Here is a 25,367-nt window from a genome sequence, read left to right on the forward strand (position 1 = left end):
TCAGGACGTTGGAAGGTGCCCACGACTGGCACTGGTGTATTTTTTGTCACTTCACAGCACCTACGGACAGTCCTCTGCTTTTCTGGACAAGAGTAAGCTGAGGAATACTTTGGTTCCTCCTAGTTCAGGCTGCCTGCAGATAGAGACCCTTTCCTCTGCTGCCTGATTGCCAGTTACCTTAAATACAGTATAGGACAAGAGTTTCTTAATACTGTAATCTGGTCAACATCCGTGCCAGTGTATGCAGTGGTCCCCATTCAGAAGATTCCATGGAGCCAATAGATAGCAGTGATTCCACTAGTGATAGTGGAAGTCGTCCTGCACAATAACCCTCCTCTCTCTTGTCTCCCTCACACCAGCTACGAAGGTTTTCAAAGGCAAGTGCAAGTTAATTTGTTTATTTTTCTTTATATTTTGGATTTTCTTTATTATTTTGCATTATATGACAGTGCTGTAGTCACTGCATATGAATATTTTGGGGTTGTGGAACGAATCATCTGAGTGTCCATTATTTCTCACGGGGAAATTCGCTTTGATATCCAAGTACTTTGGGTGACAAGCATGTTTCCAGAACGAATTATCTCGCACACCGTGGTTTTACTCTACTTCACCTGGTGTTGGGCGCCTAGGAGGTTTGCATTCTCAATGAAGGAAAAGCCGCCCAACCATAGAATAGAGCAGAGATGCATTTTACAGATATTGACCAAACATTTGGCCAAATACAAACTGATCAGCCACTCCCAGCTCCTCTTGCCCCACCTCCCACATTCTCCCCTTTTCTACTATACTTTCCACTCCCTCCACCAAGACTGGGTAATAGTTTCGGTCCAGACAAGGTGGAGAATAATCATGCCAATCACTAGGGGACAGGTGAGGCAACAAGGTTAAAAATATTTACCTTGGCCCCTGGATTTCCTCTCTTCCCTGGAATCCAGTCACCATGAAATGCCTCCTGCCTTTGGGCAATTACATGGCAGAGTCAGACTCCTTCATGTTTGAACCACTTCCTTCCTCCTGGGGTCTCTTTGTTACAGCACTTTAGCCGGGACCTCACCTAATCCCATCAGGGAATCCCGCAGCCTTGGATAGTTGATGCTGAAGGTCCATACGGTCTTGGTCGAGGACCCTGGGGGCTTCGGAGTGGAGCCCCATAACCCCAGTTTACAGTCTGGGCACAATGGTTGCTGGTACATTAAAGGTATGGGTTGTGCCTGTAATCTCGTTTTAGACCAGCTTCGCAAATAAAGACATCAAGTTCATTGATCCACTCGCCTCTCTCTTGAGAGCCAGCCCACGTTGTGTGCTCTCTAGGAGACAAGTTTCCTCATCCCCACATGAGTAACTCTTGTGAGCCCAAAGGAGTGGATCCCACAGAATGTAAAATGACACGCTCTTTCAGAATTAAATCACCTGCGCTTCCTTGCGTGGTCAGCAAGTCCAGGTTTTGGCCATGCCCCTAGCCACCGTTCATTTCTAGAAGCGTCAAGACAGATGACTCAGTAGCCCCCGGGGGCTTATTTATGGACTGAATAAGGTAAATTGTCCCACATTAAAAGCAAGTGAGGGGCTCTTATCTACTAATCAGAATCTGATGAAGCTGAGAATTCAGGGGAGGGGGATAATGAATGGTTTGGCAACCCACTCGAAAAATCTTTTTCCCATGAGAGCTTGCCATGCAACTTTGAAGAAACGTTTTTGACGATGTAGTCCTTAATATCAACCCACCCCTGAATCCAATTATAATCCCAGCAGAACACTCTCAGGCAACAGTTCAGGGCTTGGGGGCAGAAACCAATGACAAGGGGCCCGTGTCCAGCAGCCCAGGGAATCACCTGCACCCTCTCTTCGGGGATTTCCCAACAGCAGCACTTGCTGATTTGGACAAGAGAATCTTCCGTTGTGGAGGGGTAGAGGACTATCCCGTTTGTAGAATGTTTGGTGTCACTGCCTGCCCTCCACCCGCTAGAGGCCAGCAGCGTTCCCCACACTAGTCCTGACACCCCAAAAATGTTTTGAGACGCTGCTCAGTGTCCCCCCGGGGCAAAGTTGTCCCGGGTTGAGAGCCACGGCTCTAGATGAATTCAAGGAGGCAAGGAGGCTCACCCACCACTGCATCCCCAGGGCCTAGCACAGTGCCTGGCACATAGCAAGGGCATAACACATACCAGTTGAGTAAATAACTATGAGAAGAGGTGGGGGTGCACCGAGGCCTAAGCCTCCAGAAGCGCCTACCGGGTTGCATGCAGCAGACATGAACGTGCGTGCTCAGAGCCCCTGCTGCAGGGAGTGGATGGACCGATGGCCAGCAGTGTGTCCGTGCTGGGGCCGGGCTTCCCCCCCAGGTGCTCCCAGCCAATGACCTTGCATGGTGGAGGTGAGAAGGCAGAAACGTTCTTGCCAGACCTAGTCACTCTGCGTCAAGGACACCCCAATGGCAAGGCCAAAACTCACTTGGAACTGTACTGCCATATGAGACTCTCCAAGCCTGCCCTTCCTTCCCCAGAGGCCAGCCAGGCACTTGGTCTGAAGGCCCCTACCTCCTTCTCCAGATCGCACTCTTTATCCTTCACAGGTGTTTCCCCCAATAAACCCCTTGCCCAGCTATTCCCATCTTGTTTCTACTTCTTGGTGGATGCGAACAACACACCTGCTCATTCTAGAAAGATGCCTTTCCCCGACACCCCTTTCATGCACGATGCCGTGCTCTGGGGAGCTCCGTTGATAGAAGTAACATGCACAAACCAATTTAACCAGGGAGGGAGTTCTTAAAAGCGACTCAGTGTCCTTTTGTCTCTAAAACCAAAGGAGAGATGAATTGAACTCATAAACTGATAAATAGTAGCTCATAGCTAATAAAACCAGACGCACACTAACATCCCAGGCCTAGAGACTCTCACAAGTTAACCTCTTATTGGTTTTAAGGCAAGTAAAGTCCTCTGGTCCACATGCCTTTCTTCTGCCCAAAGAAGGGAAGGTCAGGAGGGAGGGTGGGAATCGGCCATCGGGACCCCAGGCAGTGCACGCTTCCCCACAATCCATCCCGTCTTCTCTCTCCAGGCCCCAAATGTGATCGAAATGCACTTGGGTTCGAGAGCCCGTGGCCCCATCTGGCAGGGTCTGCTGGGAGCGTCTTCTTGGTCCAGCGCCCCCGGCTCAGCTAGCTTTCCCCTCGGCCACGCTCTCCCAGGGACAGATGACCTCCTTCTCCTCGGCCCGGTCACCCGAGTCTCCTGTCCCGGTGTCCTCCGAGTCCATCAGGCAGGTCCCACTCTGCGTAGGCACGTCCATTTTGATCTGGAAAAAGCTTCAGGCACAAAAGACAGGCAAGTGCATAGGGACAGAAGGGACACCAAATCCTCAGCTCACCCTGACGTCCCTGGAGGAGAGTAACACCCAGATGTGCCGCGACCGGGCTCCGCGGATCTCTTTCACTAGGGGTAGAAGGGGACTCCTGTTTCTCTGCTGGACTCAGGCTCAAAAGATGCTTTATTTTCATGTTGGAGGGGCTCAAATTGTTAGGGTTGGAGCAACCAACAGGAGCGTGTTGGTTGGTGCAGGGATACCCCTGACTGTCTCCCCAAAACCAAATAGAGGCGGGGGGCTGATTCTCAGTTTTGCACCGTCTACAACTTTTCTTTCTTGCCATTGGTCCAGCAGTTGGCGTGCACCCCCTCAGAGCCTTTGTGCTGCCCCCGGTGACCTGCCTCCGGGCGCTTGGGGTTCTCAGAACTCAGGCTTACACCCAAAATGGAGCTGAGAGGGGCCACCTCTCGGGGGAGACTGGGCACAGTCATTTTCACAGAAACACCTGTAGAAGCAGGAATCCCCGCAGGCCCCTCTGAGAGCCTGCTCGGTCGGTTAAGCATCTGACTCGGTTTCGGCTCAAGTCACCATCTCACGGTTCGTGGGTTCGAGCCCCGCGTGGGCTCCCAGCTGGCAGTGTGGAGCCTGCCTGGGACTCTCTCTGCCCCTCCCCCGCTTACTCCCTCTCCTCTCTCTCTGTTTCTCTCAAAGTATATAAAAAATTTAAAAAAAAAAGTACAATGGATTCATTAGACTGACTTTCTGGGGATGGGGCAGGCTGGGTGGAGCACAGAAGGGGGAAAAGGTGGAAAAGAAAGACTCCCATTCCTTTTCTTTCTTAGGAAGCAGGCGAGGGCAACGCTGAGTTTCTGGAAACTATCCAGTGGCCAAACAGCCCTCTTGTCGTGTCTGCTAACCCAGAATCCTCATTACTCACCCCCCCACCCCCAGTTCTAGACTGTGCTCAAGCCCATGGCCTCGGTACCCAGCACAGACATACACACACACACACACACACACAGACATGCGTGCACGCGCACTCATGCATAGACATATGCACACGCGCATGCTCACATGCGGGCAAATGTGCAAACACGTATGCTCGCACAGGGACAAATGTGCCCCTGCGCTCACACACAGCACAATCCTTTCTGGTTCTTACTTTGCTACTCTCCTGGATTTCAGCCGTGACACCTGCTGGCCCACGTCCCCCAGGGGCTGCACCTTCCCGTGGGACACGGGCGGGCACTTGGGCGAGAGCCTGGCAAAGACCGGGGAAGCCGAACAGCCCCGTCTCAGAAACCTGCTGAAGGACAGAGCCACGCGGGCCTTGGGCCGGACCCAGGGGTGTTCGGCCGAGGCCTCACCCCCGGCGGTGTCGGAGGGCCCTGGGCAGGCCCCGGAGGCACCAGCGGCCCCCGTCTGCTCGGAGCTCTCCGAGGCCACTCTCATAGGCGTGGGGCAGATGGTGCTGCTGGGCCTCCGGATGAAGCGGCCCGGCGAGGGGAAAGGCATCCTGGGGGAGCGGCAGGAGGGGGAGAAGGGACCCGAAGGAGACGGGGGCACGCAGGTCCCTGTGTACACGGCCAGGTGGGGGCTGGGAGCGGTGTGCTGGCCCGGCTGCAGACAAGGAAAGAGAGAGTTCAGGGTGAGTCGTGGGGGCTCAGGGACACAGCCCTCTGCTGACTTAGCCCCTTCCAGCGCCCGGAGCACGGCCTGGTGTGGCGGGCCCATTGGGGAGCTGGGAAAGGGGCCCGGAGCCCCCTGTGATGACGGCCCAGCCACACACGGGCCTCCCGTCAAGGAGGCCCTGGTCACGGTGCCTGGAGCTGGACATTTGCATCCAGGCTGACCTTTGCTGGGCCTGGGATGCTGGGGTGAGGCCAGGCTGGCTTTCCAACTGCCCCGAACCCCCGTCCCCCAGCAAACAATGCTTAGGACCCGCTAGATGCCATGCATCCTTTCTCCGTCCTTAGTTCCCAGCACGAGGACACTTTTAACAGAGCAGTGGTGATACGGACCCTGCTCACTCCTCCAGGCTTGAGACCACCACACCTCGTCCTGAGCCCCGACCCCGCGTCCAACTGGCCACGCCTTGGGGGTCGCCAAGCCCCCGCACTGGCCGTGCCTCCCGCGGCAGAACAGGGTGGCCGGGAGGGGAGGCAGAGTGGGCGTCGTGGGCTCGTCGCTGGAGAAGGGTAGCATCCCGACCTCCCTGGGCTCCCGTGGCCCCAGAGTCAAGGAGCGGGAGGGGGGAGGGGCAGGAGTGCTGGACCAGCAGGTTTTCAGCAAAGAAGCCCAGGAGAGCTTGGTCTGAGCTGACACAAAGTTGGAATTTCCAGGGAGGCTCTCTGCTGTCACCCCTCTGTTGTCACCGCTCTTCCCTCCACAGATGGGCCTCCGAGGGCCCATCGGCCCGGTTCGTCATGCCCCGTCCTAAAGGCCTGCTGCAGCCTCTCACCGTGTCAAAGCCCAGTCCTGGCAGGGAAGGGGGACCCTCTGGAACAGCTGGGCCATCACTGCCTCCGAGAGAGAACTGGAAAGGACTTCAGTGAAGAACAAACCCTCTTTGAAACTGGCACGGCCACACGACGCCCAGCTTAGAGAAACCTGCCTGCCCCGGGGGCCCGGGCACTGCCCCGGGGCCGAGGGAGGGCAGCTCCGGGCGCTGAGCTGGAGGCTGCTGGCTTCTATGGGGTATGGCCTGGTTTCCAGGTCCCCTGAGCGTGCTGGTCCCAGCCGGAAGAGAAAGGGGCAGGCACATCCAAGGACGGCTTTTAGAGGAAAAGAAAGGCCAGGAGGCCACAGAAGTCTTTGCCGTGGGGGACAGAGGGGGGACGGCCTCCATTCTCCCCCACCAGCTCCCTGAAGTTCAAGTTCGATTCCATTCTGAAACAGCAGCTGAGAGCCACTGGTACTGTGCCTCTGCTCAGGTCTCCACAGGCCCACAAACCAGAGCCAAGGCCCAGACCTGGGGCCCCAGGGTTAACATACGAAATCAAAACTCCTGGCCTTAACACACAGCGAGAACTCAGGAAACGTGAGGGTCGAGGCTGAGCACGTTTTGTGGATCATCGCACTTACTTCCCAAAGCCGCTCAGTAAGGCCACCAGCTCTTACTATGCCCATTATACAGACGAGGAAACTAATGCTTCGAAAACCGAGCCCCAAGGACAGGCCACCGGGGACAGGGCCGGCTTTGAAGCCAGGCCCATGGACGGCCGAGTCTGCACGTGTAACAGCTGGCTGGCCATCTCAGGATGGCCTGCCCATCAGCGCACCCCGGGATCACCCAGGGTGCTGCTGCAAGTGCGGATCCCAACCCCACCAGACCCACTGAAGGAGATTCTCGGGGGGACACAAGGAAAGCATCTTCTAACAAACACCCGAGGTCACGATTTGGTTATGTCCAGTTTGAGGAGCCCCACGCCATGCTTCTATAGGGCAAGGGGTCTCCACTTAGGACACAGTCTGCTGACCAGAAGAGCAATAAAGGAGAAAGCTGGGCCCTCGATAAGGGTTTGGGAGACAACGGTTAGGTGAAAGGGTCTGGCCCTGTAATTCTTAAGCATCTGCTATATGGTAGGTAATCTAGCATATTACCTAGTATCCAGAAAATTGAGGTCTAGACGGGCTCATTGCCATCCCAAGGCTCTCACAGCCAACAGGGACAATGATATGTACAACACGAAGGTGGCCGCTCACACTCCTGCCCCCGTCTTCCAGTGTGGGTGTGAACTAGAAATGGCACACGACAGCCACTCCGTGCTCAGGTGACGCGATATGGCATAGGTGACATCAACAAAGGATTACCTGGGTGAGCCTGACCTCATCACACGAACCCTTCAGATCTGAGTCACAGACCAGGGACAGACGTCAGACAGGGTTTGAAGCACGACAGGGACTCAACAAAGGAGAAATTCTCCAGGATTGGCTTTGAAGGTGGGACAGAGGGGACACAGGACGAGGGATAGGGCAGCTTCTAGGAGCTGGGTGCAGCCATCAGCTTAACGGCCAACAAAAACGCTGGGGCCTTGAGCCCTACGGTGACAAACTGAGTCTCCACAACAACCTCAAAGAGATTGGAAGCAGGTTCTTCGTAAGAGCCTCCAGATAGGAACACGACAGCCTGGCGTGACCTTGGGTGTGAGACCGTGAGCAGGGGGCCCGGCCCAGCCTCACCTGGCCATCGGTGCGCAAACAAACGGCTGTGTGTGCGCTGTTTCATTGCACAGCAGTAGATAACTAACACAGAATGAGAATCCCATCCGAGGAGCGTGAAACCCCAAAGCCCCCTGCTTTGTCTACTGATCCATAAGGCCATCCCATTGCCTGTGGGGTTCAGATGGGACCTGGGGTCCTGGAGAGCGGGCTGAGACACCAAAACTAGGCAATAGGCTTTGGTGAGAGAATAAACTGACTGAGGACACCCTACCTCCGGTTCATTCTCTTGAATCCCACTTACTCAGAATCTGTGATAAAGTCCTTATAATCCCCACTTTACAGATTAGGAAACTGAGCCTCGTGGAGATGACAACTTGACCAAGATCGCACAGCTTATGACAGTACAGGCCACTCCCATTTACTGCCCTCCTTAATTCTGTGCCCTCCTCCCCACCCCACTCTTCTCCCCTCATCACTTTCTTTTCCAGGATGAATGACAAGACAGGTGAGGAGTGGCCACCGTCCTGCTTTACTCACCTGGCCTGAGAAGGTCCTTTCTTCTGGGAAAATAGCCACTGACCCCATCGGCCCCGGACACCCAAAGCAGGAAGGCCTTTTTTACCCCCTTCCCACCAGGACTCTGGCCCCTCCCACAGAGACCTGGCCCCTCCAGCCCACGCCACGCCCACCCCTGGTGTGACACAGCAAAGCAGCGGCATGCAAGGCACGTGGCAAAGAAATGTGACACACGGAGACACGGTGAAGCTCTGAGAGCTCTGTTTTATTAGGCAAGGGAGTGACACAGGGGGAAAGAGCGTGGAATGGAGTGGGTACACTGACATGACGTCACGATCGTAGGCTTTTTAATGGCAGGCAAGGCAGATAAGTGCAAAGAGGTGCGATTCGTCTTCTGTCTAGAAACTGGCTGAGAATCTGAAGGAGTCCTTGTGGCCCCCTGAACTCCTGCTTCCTAAGCCACATTCAGGTTCAGCATGCAGTGTGCACAGCACCCTCTCCGGTCCCTCCTTGCTTTCCCCTCGCCCACTGCCTCCAAAAGCAAATAAGCAAAGTTGGCTCCGTGGAAACAAATCCACAAGGGTGGGCACATCATTTCTCCTACCCACCATCTCGTGTGTGGCACAGCCTTACCATCTTGAACGGACCCTTGCTTTAGCCACAGAACTTGGACAGACTCATAGAGCACGTGACATCAATGGCCCACCCTCGTCCCTTCAAATATATCCTGATGGTCCCTGGAGAGCTGGGCGGCCCACACTGCAAGACTCTGAGAGAGCAGAGAAGTGAGACGGTTTAAGTCAACAAAGCTAAAAGTGCACCCGAGGGAATGCCCGGAATAGTAAAGAATAATGGATCACCGTACTGGACGAACACCGACAGGTGCAAGGAAGCCCAAGGTTACTCTAAGACCGTACGCGACTAAGGATGGTGGTGATGATGGTGGTGATGATGAAGATGACGACATTGACGGTGTTGGTGATAAATGGTGGTGATGGCGACAGTGATGATGGTTGTGACCAAGGTAACAGGAGCTAGCATCTACTGAGCGTTTATTATATGCCAGGCATTATCTTATGTACTCTTCTTGTATTTTCTTGTCCCTAGCCCTCGTATTACCACAACCCTCACAAGAAGAGCAGTCCTTTCTCTAAAAGCCAAGCTTAAAAACGAAATTCTACAAAGGAAAGCCTGGCACTTTCCAGCATGATTTATATTCTAGCATAAGAGACGCACCACCGTAGGTGGAGAAACTCAAGCTGTTTAAAGCATGGCATTGAGGAATCAAGAGGGTGCCTAAGTACACAGAACACAGAAACTATCACAATCGTTTAAATATATCGATAATACTGTCCAAATAAATACTATTTTTGATGCTATCTGAGATCAAGACAGACCCTGCGGGGGCCACTGTTATGTTTGACACACAGAAATAAAGCCCCCAGGAACAGCTGTCACCTGCTGGGGCCCAGCGGCCGACGCTCTTACAAAACTTCAAAACTGGATAGGGACCTGGGCTCCTTTACTACCAAACACGAGAATCTCCTGGTGGATCCCCCCCCACCCCACCCCACCCCCGCACAGACCTCCAGGCCAGACAATCCTCTCCCATCTCTGTGCTCTTCTAGTGTGCCAACTCAGCCTCGATCCCGTTCCGTCTCACGTTGCAGCCATTTGCATCCAGCCCCTGGAGGGCAGAGAACCTCTTGCCCATTTCTGTACCTGTCCCAGCAGCCATCACCGGTTCTTACATAGAAAAGGTGTTTAGAAACGTGTGGAGGGGCGCCTGGGTGGCACAGTCGGTTAAGCGTCCGACTTCAGCCAGGTCACAATCTCACGGTCCGTGAGTTCGAGCCCCGCGTCAGGCTCTGGGCTGATGGCTCGGAGCCTGGAGCCTGTTTCCGATTCTGTGTCTCCCTCTCTCTCTGCCCCTCCCCCGTTCATGCTCTGTCTCTCTCTGTCCCAAAAATAAATAAAAAACGTTGAAAAAAAAATTAAAAAAAAAAAAAAAAAAGAAACGTGTGGAACGTGGCTGCTGCTATCCAGGAGCAAAGCCATTTATCTCCTACCCTCCTTCAGATGCATTTCTCCGGGTTCCTTATTTATGCATTTATCCGTTAAAGAGTGATAACTGACCCTGTTTATATCCCTGTGCCTCTCATTAGATTGCGGGGTCCCCGTGTGTCTGACGTTGAGAAGGTTTCCATTAATACGTGTGGCGTATCTACTCTGTGCCTGATACGGAGCCCCTGGGAGTCTGCTGGAGGGTGGGAGACATCTCACTTGTGGGAGGTGGATGGCTGAGTCACAGACAAACACGATACACTTTGTAGCCTGCGGAACTCCTGATGTGTTGGACGCCCCGCCATCGTCACCGCCATTGTGCCGGGTATGTGGTCCCAGCTCACAGGGGGTAACCAGAAGGGACAGCGCATCTCTCTGGTTTTGTGCTTCTCAAACTTTCCCAGGAAAGTAGGACAAACAGCAGGAGAGCCGGGTAAACATCCTCTCCCAGGAGTCTGAGGGTAAAGCCTAAACCTGCCACAGCCAAGCATGAAATGTCTTTGATGTCTCGATTTTTATCTTAAAAAATTCATGTACGTTTTGCATTCTAATTCATACTATATTCATGATGATTTTAATGCAAAAAAATATCTAAAATTACCAAAGTGTCCTCCCATTCCAAATCTTCAAGCAAAATCGAGGCCCCAGGCGGGGTACCCTCCTGGAACTCACAGAGTCTGTTTCAAGAAGCGTGGATCTGGTCCTAACCCCTCACTTCACAAATCAGGAAGCAGAGATCGTAAGTGACTTGTTCAAGACCACATGGCTGGTGGCAGAACCAGAGACCAAGAGGCCTTCTCCAAATCCAGGGCTCTTTCCCTTCCTTCCTTCCTCCTTTCATTCATCCACTCAGGTAAGACACGTTTCTGCAGAACCCATCAGGTTTCAGAGTGATCCTGGGCAAACACAGCCCCTGTCCTATGTCATTCCATTTACAACGGCCATCACCTGAAATTCTTTCTTGGGATGCCCTCCCTGCATCGGAAAACTTCCAACATTCTCCAAAAGAGAGACGACCAAAGCACACCTCAGGTTGTTCTTTCGGAGTTTAAATGGAGAGAGTAATGGAATCATTTCACTGACATGAAACCAAGAGCTGTAGACTCCTTACAATGGCCTAAAAGGTCCCCAGTGACCTGGCCTCGCCCACCTCTCTAACCTTGTGTGGCACCATATGCCCCACGCCCACCAGGCTCCATCCACCTGGTCTTACAGTTCACCCCGAGGCACTTTCCCCAATGGGCCTTCACGCATGCAGTCCCGTCTGCCTGGAAAGTTCTCCCTGCCTGCCCACATTCTTTGTGTGGCCGCGTTCACTCCACCTCTGCTTCTCCGTGACCGCCTTGAAGAGGCCTCCTTAGTGCACACATCTCCCTTCTCCCCTCTCAGGGCACCATATCCACATCCTTTGTAACACTCACTCTCTACAGGTTTTATCATATATGTAGACTGTTGGTCGCAGTGACGGCTCCGATTCGTCCCTCCCTGTCTCCACGTCTGTGGCGATAAGACTTTAAAATTTCTCTCGCTAAAGAGCTAGAGTTTATTTCCTCATCCCTTGATTCTAGGCTGGCTTTGTAACTTGATTTGGCCAAGGAGATGAGGTGGAAAACCAGGTCTAAGCCTACACCTCAAGACTCTGACGTGTTTCCACTTACTCCCTTGCAATCCGCCATCACCACAGATCATGCCGCGGCCAGGCTGTTGGAGGACAAGACGCACGAGAAGCAGAGAAGAATCATTCTGCTCGTCCCAGCTTAGGCCACCACAGATCAAGGCCCCAGGCATGGGAGTGAGCTCCACCAAGATCAACAGAGCCGCACAGACGACCCTATACCCAGGAGCAATGAACGCTGATTATCGTGTGACGCTCTAATCTTGTTTGTCACATGGCAACGGCTGCCGATACCATTGGCTTCGTTATTTTTGGTCAGTCCTAGACTATAAATTCGTGAGACAGAGACCAGGCCGTTGTATTCACCACTGCCTGGCACGTAGTAGGTACTCAGCAAACGTGTTGAAGGAGTGAGTCCCTTTGCTGCATAACGTCGGTCCCTTGCTCGCGGACTTGCCCTGTTGCCTTTGCGTTCTCACACAGGTGCATGAGGTAAGACTAGCTTCCAGAATTACCTTGTAGGCCTCCCAAGGTCAGAGTGTGAACTGTCCTCTCCCTGCTCCCTGACCACAGGGCTGGCCTAGCCTACAGCTACAGAGGAGAGAAGCACGAACATCGAGAAAATATCCAAAGGAGGGGCGCCTGCATGGCTCATTCGGTTAAGCACCCAGTTCTTGATTTCGGCTCAGGTCATGATCTCACAGTCTTGAGACTAAGCCCTACATCAGGCTCTGAGCCAGGTATGGAGCCTACTTAGGATTCTCTCTCCTTCTCTCCCTCTCCCCTGTCCCGCCACAAAAAAATAAAAGAAAATATCCCAAAGAGTATTATCTTTGACCCTAACTCGTCTTGGAAATGTCCAGCCGCCTACCATCCCTCTTCCCACGAATGAAGTCACCATCACCTTTCCTTTATCCAAAACGATATGGCCTTCATGATAAGGCCATTTCACCTTGACTGCCCGGGAAGCTTCCGACTGAGCCTTTCGTCTAATTAGTCTAATTAGCCCTTCATACTAATTCCCCCAGCAGGTGTCAGGCAGTGGGGAGACAACAGGGAAGGAGGGAGCTCACCAGCCCTCAAACCGTGACTAAGAACTAGCTCAACAGGAATGTCTCAGCAGGACCCTTCCAGAAGGTGTAACAGAGAAGCCCAGGGGAAGCGCATCTAGGGGGGACCCTGCATCTAGTGCCTCAGAGGCATCTCAGACTGCTTTAGAAGCGGAGTCTGAATCGGAGAGGTAGGGTGAGGAGCTCCATTAAGAAGAACTATGTCTTGGGGGACGAGGCGATCTTCCTGTTCATTTTCCAAAGCAAACGGTGCTACACAAAACAGCCTGTTTTCTCTGGGCTTCCCACTCCAAGAACCCCCTCGGTTCTTGTAAGAGGGTAAGTGCTAAGTTCGTACTTACTAAGTAAGCGCTAAGTAAGTCACACAGCACCTGAGTCAAGGGACCTCCCCGCCCCCCACTGCTGCCCCTGTCCCCCCACGAACTGGAGCTCTGGTTGCGGTGACACTGTGAAGTCCACCCCGAAGGAGGTCAGGGGGCTGTGGCACGCACCTGGCGACCCCGCTGCCCACCCCCCCCCCCGCAACGGGGCATAGAATTCTCTAGACTCTGACTCTGCCTTTCTTTGCATGCCTCTCCCGCACGTACGCCCCCGCCCCCCAAGGATTCTAGATCTATTTAGGAGGCGGCTCTCTTTTGAGTTGGCTCCTACGGTCCAGCTTGCTCATGACCTGGGTGATGTCCACCGTGTTGGCTGCTTCTCGAGCCTTGGCTTCTTCTTCCAGCTGCCTCAGGATGACGGGGCTCGGGCTGGAACGCAGGTGGCGTCGCATAAATGGGAGACCGGAGCTGGAAGGAAGGACAAGGCTGTGGTTGGTGGAAAGCCACACAGCTCGCCCAGCTGTGCCACTGTGGCACCTGGTGGGAGACGGGGCTGCAGGACCCGAATCTGGGCTCGTTCCCTCATTCTCTTCGTGAGCGCCAAGGGGGCGCCCTCAGAGGCGTGTTCGACCTGAGCTCTTTCTCCCCCTTTGGAGGATGGACCAGAGTGAGGACCAGCCGCCATCGGATTCTAGGCTAGGCGCGTGGAACACTGCCTGTCGTGGTGATGACATACCTTCTACAATGTTTAGAAATCAATGTGTCAACTTCCCATGGGCTCTCTCTGAAAGAAGGGGGCAAGGAGAGTTTGATACTGGAAGACCAATGGTTCTTGCCTTGGGGGGGGGGGGGAGCATTTGTTTTCAAAAAGCCAAGGCTCTGGGAAGGAGGGAAAGAGCCGGGCTGTCCAAGGGGGCCAGGCTAGACCAGCAGAGAACGCGGGGGGAAGCCTGGAGAGGGTTGGTGCGCTGGTGGTACTTTGTGCATGCACCACGTGAGTCAGAACCTCTCCAGAAGTCAAACGTGGGTTCTTGGGACCCAAGTCTGTCTCCCATGGCCTCGGGGACCAGGACAAAGCTCCAGACGTCTGACAGATGCAGGCAGTGGCGAGCAGCTGAACCACCCCCATGCCTGGAAAACAAGCACTTCAGCAGCAATGGTAGACTTCAAACCTAGGACCTCCCCAAACCTCTGGACTACAAAAGCCCGGAGAACTCTGGCATCTACGCGAGGGAAGAAGACGGCTCCCTTACCCGTGAGTCATGGTTGAACTTGGGTCGCCCACCAGCCCCGCCCAGGGGGAGTTTGGAGCTCGATTTAACGGATTCTAGAGAAATTAAGTTTCACACATTGGCTGACACTCGCGAGCCCTGGGACGAGCCCACACGCCCTGCAACCCGCACACACTGACAGGCCGGGCTTCCCTCATTACAAAAGCATCACCCGTGTGTCCTCACTCACAGGGCCATTACCAGATAAGCACTGCACCGGGGGCCTCAGGGCACCCGGCACCCAGGGCCCCCTGGATGCTCCAGAAAAGATGCCAGTTGATTTCTCAGGTCTGCTGCCTACTTATAAAACATCTGGAGAGAGGTGTACAAGACCTCCTTTCCTTCCCCACTACTCTCTGGCAGAACTTCTGGAGCCATTACGCTCCTTTCTTGTGACTTAAAGGAGAAGCTTTCAAGCCCCCAGGGACACTGAACTCCCTTCCTTACCGGGCAAACCTAGAAGAATAGCACCACAAAGCCCTCTTTTCTCTCCTTTTTATAACAGGGCCATTATCCTCAAGAATGAAACTAAGTTGGGTTTTTTTTTTTTTTTAAGCTCCTTTGATAAAGGCTCCCGTCCAACCACCCCTCTTTTGAATTGACTGGAGACGCTGGAAAAGAGCCCAGCATGGGCTGAGCCTGCAAACAGGGGAACATTTACTAACCATGGGGGGTGCGGGGGCGGGGGGAGAGGGATGAACAGACCACGTGCCGTCACTGAGAAAACCCCCACCAAAGTCCCACAACTTTGTTCATGCTGTCATTTGGTTACTCTTTTGAATCTTCAGTCCCTCCCTGTAGAGTGTTCTTTTACCCCTCCAGAAAAGGGTTCAAACTGCCCTTCAGAACACTGCATCCTTTGCCCAAGGGTTCTGCCAGTTGAGATGATCCACATCTCCAAGGAGGAAGTGAGCAGGAACCAGTTAACGGGGGACTTGCTGACAGGCAGTCCCTGGAGTCAACAAGAACACTTAGAATGTCACTGTCGTTTTTCCGCATCAGTCCACCATTCTTCTTGAGGCATAGTCTGCTGTGCTCTCTAAGGTCTTAGGACATTCCAAGGATACAAGGATGTAGCTAATTTAATTCCCACAAATCAGTTTCAAGGTGAAGAAGTATAGCAACTTTTTTAAAAATTTAAAATTTTAAATTTTTTAATGTTTATTTCTCTTTGAGAGGGAGACAGAACACGAGCAGGGGAGGGGCAGAGAGCAAGGGAGACACAGAATCCGAAGCAGGCTCCAGGCTCTGAGCCGTCAGCACAGAGCCTGACTCGGGGCTCGAACCCACGAACCGTGAGATCATGACCCGAGCCGAAATCGGACGCTTAGCCGACTGAGCCACCCAGGCGCCCCAAGAAGGGTAGCAAATTAAAAAACCAATGAGATGCTTCCATTTGCCATAGGGTAACTATCGGTCCGATAATCAGAACTTTTCCAAACCAGCGTAAGGGAAACAAAACTTAGTGGCAGTGATTACTAAGGAAATCTTGCCGGGGTTAATTCAGGGCATTATGAAGCCAATGAGGCAATCATACCCCTACGAAATCCTTCCCAGTTCCCAATATTTTCATCAAGCAAGTATCTCAATCATGACCATTTGGCTGAAAAAGACCCTCACTTCTCTGTAAACAAAACAGCAGGCAACCAGCAATTACAGTCCATCCCACTTGCCTTCTCTTGGTGGCTTCCTGAGGTTCAATGGCTTTGGCCAGCATTTCCTTATAGATTGGAGACTTTAAATAGCGAGCATAAGAATCCTAGGGGGAACAAGAGAAAACCAGTGACCACGAGAGGGGAGGTGTCAAATCAAACACATACACTTGCTGTTTTCAAGTCCTCCCTGGGCAGTCAGATGGCAAAGTTAAGAGAACCTGTACCCTTGCGGGAAAGGCATTCAGGTGTGCGGCTAAAGCAACTGTGGTCAAGTACGGCCCCTGGACCCGCAGAGTCAATTTCACTTGGCAACTTGCTACGAATGCACATCTTCAGGCCCCCTCCCCAGTCCCACTAAGTCAGAAATGCCCAGGATGGGACAATTGGAGTCTTAAGAAGCCGCCCGTTGATTCTGCTACACTTTGGTTTAGAGAACTGTCTATAACCCCCCTACTAAAATCCACCCGGGGGGGCTTCAGCCAAGTAAGCATGAGAGGACACTTGTATCCCACCTCTCCCGCCCAGTATCTGCCTCCAAGGAAAATGAACAGCCATGAGCATGGAGTCCACCTTGATGCCCATGAACATCCCTTTCTACCCTGAACTTAGACATAAAAGTGAGAGAAAACAAAACAAAACAAGGGGGCACCTGGGTGGCTCCGTCAGTTAAGCATCCGACTCGATTTCAGCTCAGGTCGTGAGCTCACAATTCATGAGTTTGAGACCCACATCGGGCTCCGCAATGACAACGCGGAGCCTGCTTGGGATTCTCTCTCCTCTCCCTCTCTCTCTCTCTTTCTTTCTCTGCCCCTCTCACACATGCTCTCTCTCAAAATAAGTGAATAAAAAGAAAAACCAAGACTCAGATTCCTCTTATGCGGGTATTTCCAGGTTCAGAGAACTCGCGTCACAAATGCTCGTTAGGTGCAGGTTCAACTCAAAACTCTCGTTCTAACAAATACGGGACAAAGCCCACAGCAACGATGTAGGGACCAAGGGTTTTTTAAATTTATCAAAACAGTTCCATTCTAAAAACCAAGCAGTAGCAGTGAAAGTTACAAGAACCCGGACAGAGGTTGGGAGTGAAGACTATGGATTGGTGGGTCATGTTGACTTTATTGTCATAGGACACAGCCTCTCGTGACACACAATCTACTAAGCGTATACACTGTCCTTAAGTTACCCACGGCTCTGGTTTTTTCTGGCTACTATCTGGCTTTCCTGGGTATCTCTGTAAAAGGCTGTATAAAAAATCACATTAAAAAAATTTTTTTTAATGTTTATTTATTTTTGAGAGACAGAGACCAAGTGTGAGCGGGGGAGGGTCACAGAGAGAGGGAGACACGGAACCTGAAGCAGGCTCCAGGCTCTGAGCTGTCAGCACAGAGCCCAACACGGGGCTCAAAGTCATGAACCGCGAGATCATGACCTGAGCCAAAGTCGGACACTCAACCGACGGAGCCACCCAGGCACCCTCCTTTTTTTCATTAAAAAAGCACATTTTTAAGAATCAAAATGTGGGGTGCCTGGGTGGCTCAGTCGGTGAAGCGTCTGACTCTTGATTTTGGCTCAGGTCATGATCCCAGGGTTGTGGGATCGAAACCCGACTTGGGCTCTGAGCTGACAGCGCAGAGCTTGCTTGGGATTCTCTCTCTCTCTCTGCCCTTCTCCCTCTCTCTCTCAAAATAAATAAATAAACATTTTTAAAAACATAACCCAGGGGCGCCTGGGTGGCTCAGTCGGTTGAGCAGCCGACTTCGGCCCAGGTCACGATCTCGCGGTTCGTGAGTTCGAGCCCCGCGTCGGGCTCTGTGCTGACCGCTCGGAGCCCGGACCCTGTTTCGGATTCTGTGTCTCCCTCTCTCTCTGCCCCTCCCCTGTGCATGCTCTGTCTCTCCCTGTCTCAAAAATAAATAAAACGTTAAAAAAAAAAAACAACAGAACCCAGAAAGCTACCTGAATTTGCACAGGGTTTTACCAGAATCACACTACATTTGTCTCTTTTGGGTACTAACCTCCCGCTCCTCCAGCAAATGAGATATTTGCTTAGGGCCAGGGCTACCTTAACTGCCACCATTCTCGAGAAGAGACTAAGAGCTCAGCCTCTGGATGCAGGCAGACACAGCTGGACTCTCGACTCTACCTCCGGGAGACCCTGGACAAACCACTGGACCCTGGAGAAGCAAGTCCTGTCCCATGGGTTGTCCTTGGTACAAAGTTCCATGCTCTGCATCGTGACCACACCTCCCAAGCTGCTCAAGCAAAGAACAGCTGTTACAGCAACGCTTTCATCACCAGCGTCATGACTGCCTCTACGGCCACCACAGAGCGACAGCCCCTAAGGACACACACAGCACCTGTAAGTGGTCCTTCCCAGCCACCAAGACTGGGGGCTCGGCAAGGTTCCAGACCAGCGGACAGGTGCAAGTTGACCATCCTGCATCTCAACACCAGCAAAGGAAGCCACCCGGCATCTCCCTTTGTTCCCGTATTTCCCTGGTGCCTGGGAAGGGAAGGGCTCCCTGGCCCCGACGCGCCATCAGCACCGGCCCCACCTACCTTCTTCATGAGCATGTAGATGTGGGTTTGCGCGGCATCCAGCACGTAGCGGTGAGGGTGCCTCAGCCCCTTGACCGTGATGTCCATGGTTTTGCCATCTATGTTTATCCATCGCCTCGCCCCGGGGGCCAAGAATAGCCTGGAGCAGGGAGGGAAATGTTAGCGAGCAGCTAACCCAAGTCCGTGAATGAAAGTTCACAGCCGCTTGGGAGGGAGGGACTGACATGACTCAGGTCACCGGGAATGACAGCGGTCCTTTTTTTTTAGGAGACAGGAAAGAGCCCTGAACAGGTTGTCACGTGACATTTCTCAGACGCAAGAAAACAGTCACGCCCGTCTTCAGAAGGGGAATATTTAACTTTAGCGTCCCCCACCCCTAAGAGAGAAAACAAAATGTTGGTGGGCAACACCAGGCGTTAGAATAAAGAATCCAATTTCCAACGTAATGCCTTCTGCCTCATTCACCAGGATTTGGGGCCCACCCGGAACCTCCAAACAGGTGTCCCAGGGCCCCTGCTCTCCTTTGGCCCAGCCTAGATGTATTTAGAAAAAAAAAAATGTTTTCAAGTAATCTCTATCCCCAACGTGAGGCTCAAACCCACTGCCCCGAGATCAAGAGTCGTCTGCTCCACTGACGGAGCCAGCCAGGCGCTCTAGATGCATTTAGAAATGAATCTCAAACGCTGGGTCGGGAAGCAACCTATAGTCCCAGCGCCCAGAGGGTGGATGACGAGGGCATCCTTGCTAATGGTCCCAGAGAGAACCCAAACCCAGCCACATGGCTCCCCACTGTTCCCCCTTCTGAGTTGTTTCAGGGTTAGAGATGCGTGAATGTTTTGCCACACTATGCAGCTGTACGTTAAAATTTGGAGATTTAGGGGCGCCTGGGTGGCTCAGTCGGTTAAGTGTCCAACTTCGGCTCAGGTCATGATCTCGCGGTTCATGAGTTCGAGCCCCACCTCGGGCTCTGTGCTGACAGCTTGAAGCCTGGAGCCTGCTTCAGAGTCTGTGTCTCCCCCTCTCTGACCCTCCCCTACTCACGCTCTATCTCTCTCTCTCTCTCTCTCTCTCTCTCTCCAAAACAAATAAACATGAAAAAAAATTTAATTTGGGGATTCAGACTAACATTACATACCCGGGGACCCTGGAGAGAAAGGAAGCTGCTATAAAGGTGAAGACAGCTAGTTTTCTTACAGTGGATTTTTGGAGTTAGGGTGTGGGGGGGGGGGGGGCGGGCAGTCAGGTGCCACTGTTCCCAGGAAGGATGTCACAGGACCTTCCCGGAACCACAATCCCTCCGTCACCCCTGTCTCTCTCGGTGCACAGTCCTTGTGTGGGAGGAGGTGGACGCGTTGTTGAGAAAGTGCAGAAGCCTCCAAGCGTGAGGCCCGAGACCTCCAGCCCTTGCCTTCAGTGTTATTGGTGCCTTTCCCAAAGTTGCAGTGGTCCACTCTAAGTCCGCTGGAGGGACACCAGAGGTTGAGATGGACGAGTGCACAGAGGGGAGGGGCCACCTGGCCTGCTGCCCCAAGCTCAGCGCCACAGTCCACTGGCTGCCGGGGACTGGTCCCAGCCCAGCACGGCAGCAGGGCTTTGACAACCATGGCTACGCATGTGAGTACGACCCGAACGTGCTGGGCACTCAGAGCCCAAGACTGGTGTCCCCTACGTCCAGTGCTCGGGGGAGGGAGGGTGCAGATCTCAACCGCTCGGCACCCGGCAGCACTGGCTGTCTGTCTGTCTGTCTCTCTCTCTCTCTCTCTACCGGGCCATGAGAGGGAGGCCTGGCCCTCTGAGGCCCTCTGAACTGGAACCCCTGCTTCCTGGGTAACACAGAGGGTGGCTTAGGGGAAAGACAGGGCTGGAGCAGAACAGACTCACTGCTAGAACGAGCAAGTGGGGCCTACAGCCATTAGGTGCAAGATTAGAGATGTAAGCACATTTGTACGCCCAAGCGGGGTGCACGGTCCCAGAGGCTTGGGGGATCTCCCTCTCTTCGTGGTCCTGACTTCTGCAAGATGACTGGGGAGAGGAAGTTTTCCCACACCACCTGGTCTCTCTCCTCTCAAACACGCACGCGCGCACACCCCTCTCGAGACATCTAAGGGGGGGTTTGGTCAAAGACAAAGCACTTTGCACTATAACTCAGGGCAGCCTGCTTTAACTCCTGAGCACATCCCCCTTGGTGCAGGGCGGTGACATCATGCGCCTTCCCAGACTTTCATCCGAGGGAGCCCCAAGCCTTAGCGAGGAGATAGCTATCCATAGCACGGCAGGTGCAGTGACTAAGGCCCACACCAGGAATGCGGTCCCTCCCATTCGATCTCAACCTCAAACGCAAGGGGGTGGCCAGCAGAGGCCCCCCGGGCAGCTCTCCCAACAATCTGGCTGGTCCTCACTTGTAAATCTCCTCCGCTTTCTCCTTGACCTTGGACTGATCTCCGTACTTCAGATCTTCACAGGCTTCCCAGAATCCCAGATTCTCCCCTGCACGAGGAGGAGGGGTCCACGCAGATGAAAGCCAAGCAGGAACGAAGGCGGGCGAAGAAAAGAAGAAAGGAGACGGGTCAGCTGGGGTGGATTCGGTCCCCAGACCAGTGAACACCTTCCTTCCCTCTGCAGAACAAACCAGGGCACCCTGTGAGACTAGACAAAGATAGGACTGTCCCAGGCTTGCCTGTCTGGAATTTAGCTGTAGCAAATATTGCTCGAGCAAGTCGGCATCTGATTAGGCTTGTGAACATCTACTGCTACACGACAGGCTTTCTCCATAAAGGTCCCCGTTTGCTTTGCTCATGTTCAGTGACTGCACGTGACTTCTGCCTCCTTGGCGTGTATAGCCCCGCCCCCCCCCTTTGATAGCCCCTCCAGCCAAAGGTGCTTCCAGAGAGGCTACACAGGCAGCGAAGCTGACAGACTCACTCTCAGGGAAGGCCTGGCCAGAGGGGGACATAACAGAGGGTCGCCGGAGCCAGACAGACTCCAGAAGGAAAAGCCAGTCTCCTCCCGAGCCTTCCCTTCCTTTCAACATAAAACTCTCTAATCCGTCTCCACAGCACCCACAAGGAAGGTGAATACTCTGGCGCCATTGTGCCAGGTGGTCATTTTTGCCTGAGAAAATAAAGATGATCACACCAGGGGGACAGCAAGTGCCTGTGTGTGTGTGCGCGCGCGCACGTGCTTGTAAATCACAGCACACCATGGTGTGGGGAAATAGACAAGAACTCCCCCTCGTCTCCTTTCATAGCATTTTCTGGAAAGCTCCCAGGTGCTTTGGAATGGAAAAAGCTGCACAATCCTAAGCTAGTTGACATCTGTCCCATAACCCTATACAGGTCCCTCCTCTTCGGCATGAACTTCAGGATGTTCTGAGGACTGAGATCACAGGCACGAATAAACAGGCCAGCGATGCTTTTAAGGGACAGCCGTCGGTTTCACATCGGGTGCAACGCAGACCACCTCACCCAGGGCACAAGATAGCTGATTGCTTTAGGTTAAATGAGCAGTTATTCACAACAGCCAAAGGTGCGAAACAAAATTGTCCACCAGCAGGTGAATGGATACCCAGAACGTGGTCTATACCTACAATGGGATATGATTCCGCCTTCAGCCTCTTTTGTTTAATGTTTATTGAGTTTTGAGAGAGAGTGTGTGAATGGGAGATGGACGGAGAGAGAGGGAAACAGAGGAGCTGAAGCGAGCTCTGCACTGAAAGCAGTGAGCCCCACGTGGGGCTCAGACCCACCAACCTGAGATCATGACCTGAGCTGAAGTCAGATGCTCAACTGACTGAGCCACCCAGGTGCCTGATTCAGCCTTCACAAGGAATAAAATTCTAACATGGGCTACAACAGGGATGCACCTTGAAATAAGCCAGTTCAAATGGACAAAAAAAAAACATATGATTCTACTTATACGAGGTACCTAAAACAGTCACATTCACAGAGACAGAAAGGAAAATGGCGGTCGCTGGGAGCTGGGGGAAGGGAGACTGGGGAGTTAGTGTTTAACAGGGACAGAGTTTCCGTTGGGGAAGATAAAAAAGTTCTGGAGTCGGATGGTGGAGACGGTGGAACGGCAGTGTTGGAGATACTGAACCAAACTGTACCTGTAAAGATGGTTAAAATGATACATTTCATGTCATGAATATTTTACGGCCATAAAACACTAAACGAGCACACGAAAATGTGTACATGAATGTGCAGAGCAGCATTATTCGCGATAGCCAAAACGTCTTAACCACCCCAAGGGCCACCAAATGATGAGTGGATAGACAAAATGCGGTATATCCACACCGTGGAGTATTCTTTGGTCATGAAAAGAACTGAACCACTGCCCAATGCCATAGCAGAGATGAACCCTGAAAACGCTTTGCTGCGTGAAAGACAAAAAGCCACACAGCGTATAATTCCATTTATAGGAAATGTCCAGAACAGGCAGACCCATGAAGATAGAAAATAAATGAGTGGTCACCTAGGACTGGGGGAGGGGGGGCGGGGGTGGAGGAGAAAGTAATGGGGGGCAGAGGAGGAGAGAGGAATAGGGCTCGACTTTTAACGAGTAAGGGTTTGTTTTGGAGGTGGCGAAAACGTTCTATAATTCTATAGTGTTGATGGTTGTGCGACTTTGTGAATGTACTAAAAATCACTGCTTTGTACACTTCGAAAGGATTATGGCATGTGAATTACACGGTCTGTGTATTTATGGTATGTGAAGTCTATCTCAATTTTTTTAAAATTTTAATTAAATAAGAAAACCGATGATTCATCTTCCCTGTTTATATCTGAAGCCTTGGGAATCTCATGAGGAATCACCGAAGTTTGTGTTGTTTTTTTTTTACATTTCTTTAGTTTGCGGGGTGGGGGGGTAGAGAGAGACCTACGGGGGTCGAACCCACGAGCTGTGAGAGTGATATCATGACCTGATCTGAAATCAGGAGGGATGCTTCACTGACTAAGCCACCCACATACCCCATCAGAATTAACAGGGAAGTCTTTTCAACGTGATCTCGCTGTCACTAAGTAATGGACGGGATCAGCCCGGGGGTGTGGTTTGTCGTTTTGCCACTAGATGGCAGCCTATCCTCTTATTCTCCGGTTGCTCCAGGGGCCCCAGCTAAAGGCACTTGCCTTTCCCATCATCTGTTCTGGATTTTACCGTTATCATGGCAATTAGGCTTGATTAGAGAGGATTGTCAAGGATCCACATTATAATGTGATGCGCTGCATCAGGCGGTCAAAGAGGCTAATGGCCTGTCCCCTGGGATTAGTTCAGGAGCAACCCCCTGGACAAATGGGTCCTGGGAGCCAGCAGCTGAGAAGCGAGGTTCAAATGGGATGCTTTGGGGGCGCCTGGGTGGCGCAGTCGGTTGAGCGTCCGACTTCAGCCAGGTCACGATCTCGCGGTCCGTGAGTTCGAGCCCCGCGTCAGGCTCTGGGCTGATGGCTCGGAGCCTGGAGCCTGTTTCCGATTCTGTGTCTCCCTCTCTCTCTGCCCCTCCCCCGTTCATGCTCTGTCTCTCTCTGTCCCAAAAATAAATAAACGTTGAAAAAAAAATTTAAAAAAAAAAATCTCCCCAGTTGAACCGAATGCACAGCCTGGGCAGAGAAGCACTGAGCTGAAGGAAAGCAGGCTGCGGGACAAAAAGAGAAAGCTTGTTTTTCCGCTTCCCTCCTGGCCAGGGCTTGGCGGGGGACTCTTGGACTCTGACGGTAGAATCAGGGTGAGGAAGTGAGAGAGCGGCCGGAGGGGACCAGGCCCTTGCACATGCGAGTAATGCTAAGGCGGACGGATTTCATTAGCAGATTCAACACCCCTCATCCCTACCCCCCACTATGGAGCCCCTTGGAAGGGATGGAAAGGACACGTCCAAGAAGAGCCTGTTGAAGAGCGCGCGGGCGCAGAGCTGTGAAGACACCTACCGGAAAGTCTCGAAAGCTTTGCCAGACAGTTCTAACAGGTGTGTTGCTGAAAGTAAAAAATTGTAAAACAAAAAATGTGTGAAAGAAATCAAAAGACCCACCACTGAATTCTTTCTTGAGAAAGTACTGGAAGCTCTGTCGGCCCTTGGGGTCTCGGATCAGTTCACTGAAGTTGAAAGCCCATCGCTCCACCCGCATCTTGGTTGGGATTTCCACCCTGCAAAGATGATGATCTGTAAACGCACCAGACACAATGCAAGACAGGGGCCGTGCCAGGGGGTGGCCCGGCTGGGGGAGAGGGGCTTTAGCACCCCCCTAAGTTCACGAGTCCCTCTGCCCAGGGCTCAACCCGATCCTCCCCCCTCAATCCCTGCACGAACGTACAAGTGATCCCTCGCTAGGAAAATGCAGCCTCGGACAAGTCCCCTGGGGCTCTTATGGAGAGCGGGTGGCCCAGAGGTGAGAAGGACGCCCACATTCAACAGCCTTACAGTCCGGCAAAGGAACACGGATGCGCCCTCCAAGGCTTGTGGAGACTGGCCAGCAGAGGGCCGGTCAGGCTGCCACACCAGACCAGAGAGGAAGGATTTCCAGAGCAGCACTGGTGACGCGAGCTGTGGTCACTGCCACCCCTCCCCACGCCCCTTCACCACCGGCATCTGGTGGGAGGGAGTCTGTGGTTCCTCCTTTACCTGCCCTCAGGCCCCGAGCCCCAGGTAGACCCTGTGGTCACTGATGGGCCCTCTCCCAAAGCATCCTCCAACATGCAAGTCCCACGCCCCCTCCGTGTTTGGAAGGGTCTCCCAGCTTCCAGGTGGGACATCTGAGCGCAGCTGGCTGAGGCCTAACATTCCAGAAAATCAGGAAAAGGGTTGGCTTTTCTTCCCATTCCTTATGAAATTCTCCAGA

The 25,367-nt window shown here is 52.9% G+C and overlaps 1 protein-coding gene across 2 annotated transcripts in view; it reads right to left on the reverse strand.

The window, feature by feature from the left end:
- Positions 1-382: 382 nt before the first annotated feature.
- Positions 383-25,367, reverse strand: part of RGS9 (regulator of G protein signaling 9) — a 71,634-nt gene continuing 46,649 nt past the window's right edge. For both annotated transcript variants that reach the window (XM_086687833.1, XM_086687834.1), the window contains exons 13-19: positions 24,560-24,675; positions 20,937-21,024; positions 18,538-18,676; positions 15,997-16,082; positions 13,403-13,520; positions 4,466-4,923; positions 383-3,304 (exon numbers count right to left, since the gene is read on the reverse strand). In XM_086687833.1, the coding sequence (XP_086543959.1) occupies positions 3,154-3,304; positions 4,466-4,923; positions 13,403-13,520; positions 15,997-16,082; positions 18,538-18,676; positions 20,937-21,024; positions 24,560-24,675 (1,156 nt within the window). In that variant the 3' untranslated portion in view covers positions 383-3,153. The remainder of the gene's footprint in view (positions 3,305-4,465; positions 4,924-13,402; positions 13,521-15,996; positions 16,083-18,537; positions 18,677-20,936; positions 21,025-24,559; positions 24,676-25,367) is intronic.

Source organism: Puma concolor, chromosome E1 (assembly GCF_028749965.1).
Source record: "Puma concolor isolate L17-30 chromosome E1, mPumCon1.1.hap2, whole genome shotgun sequence".
NCBI lineage: Eukaryota > Metazoa > Chordata > Mammalia > Carnivora > Felidae > Puma > Puma concolor.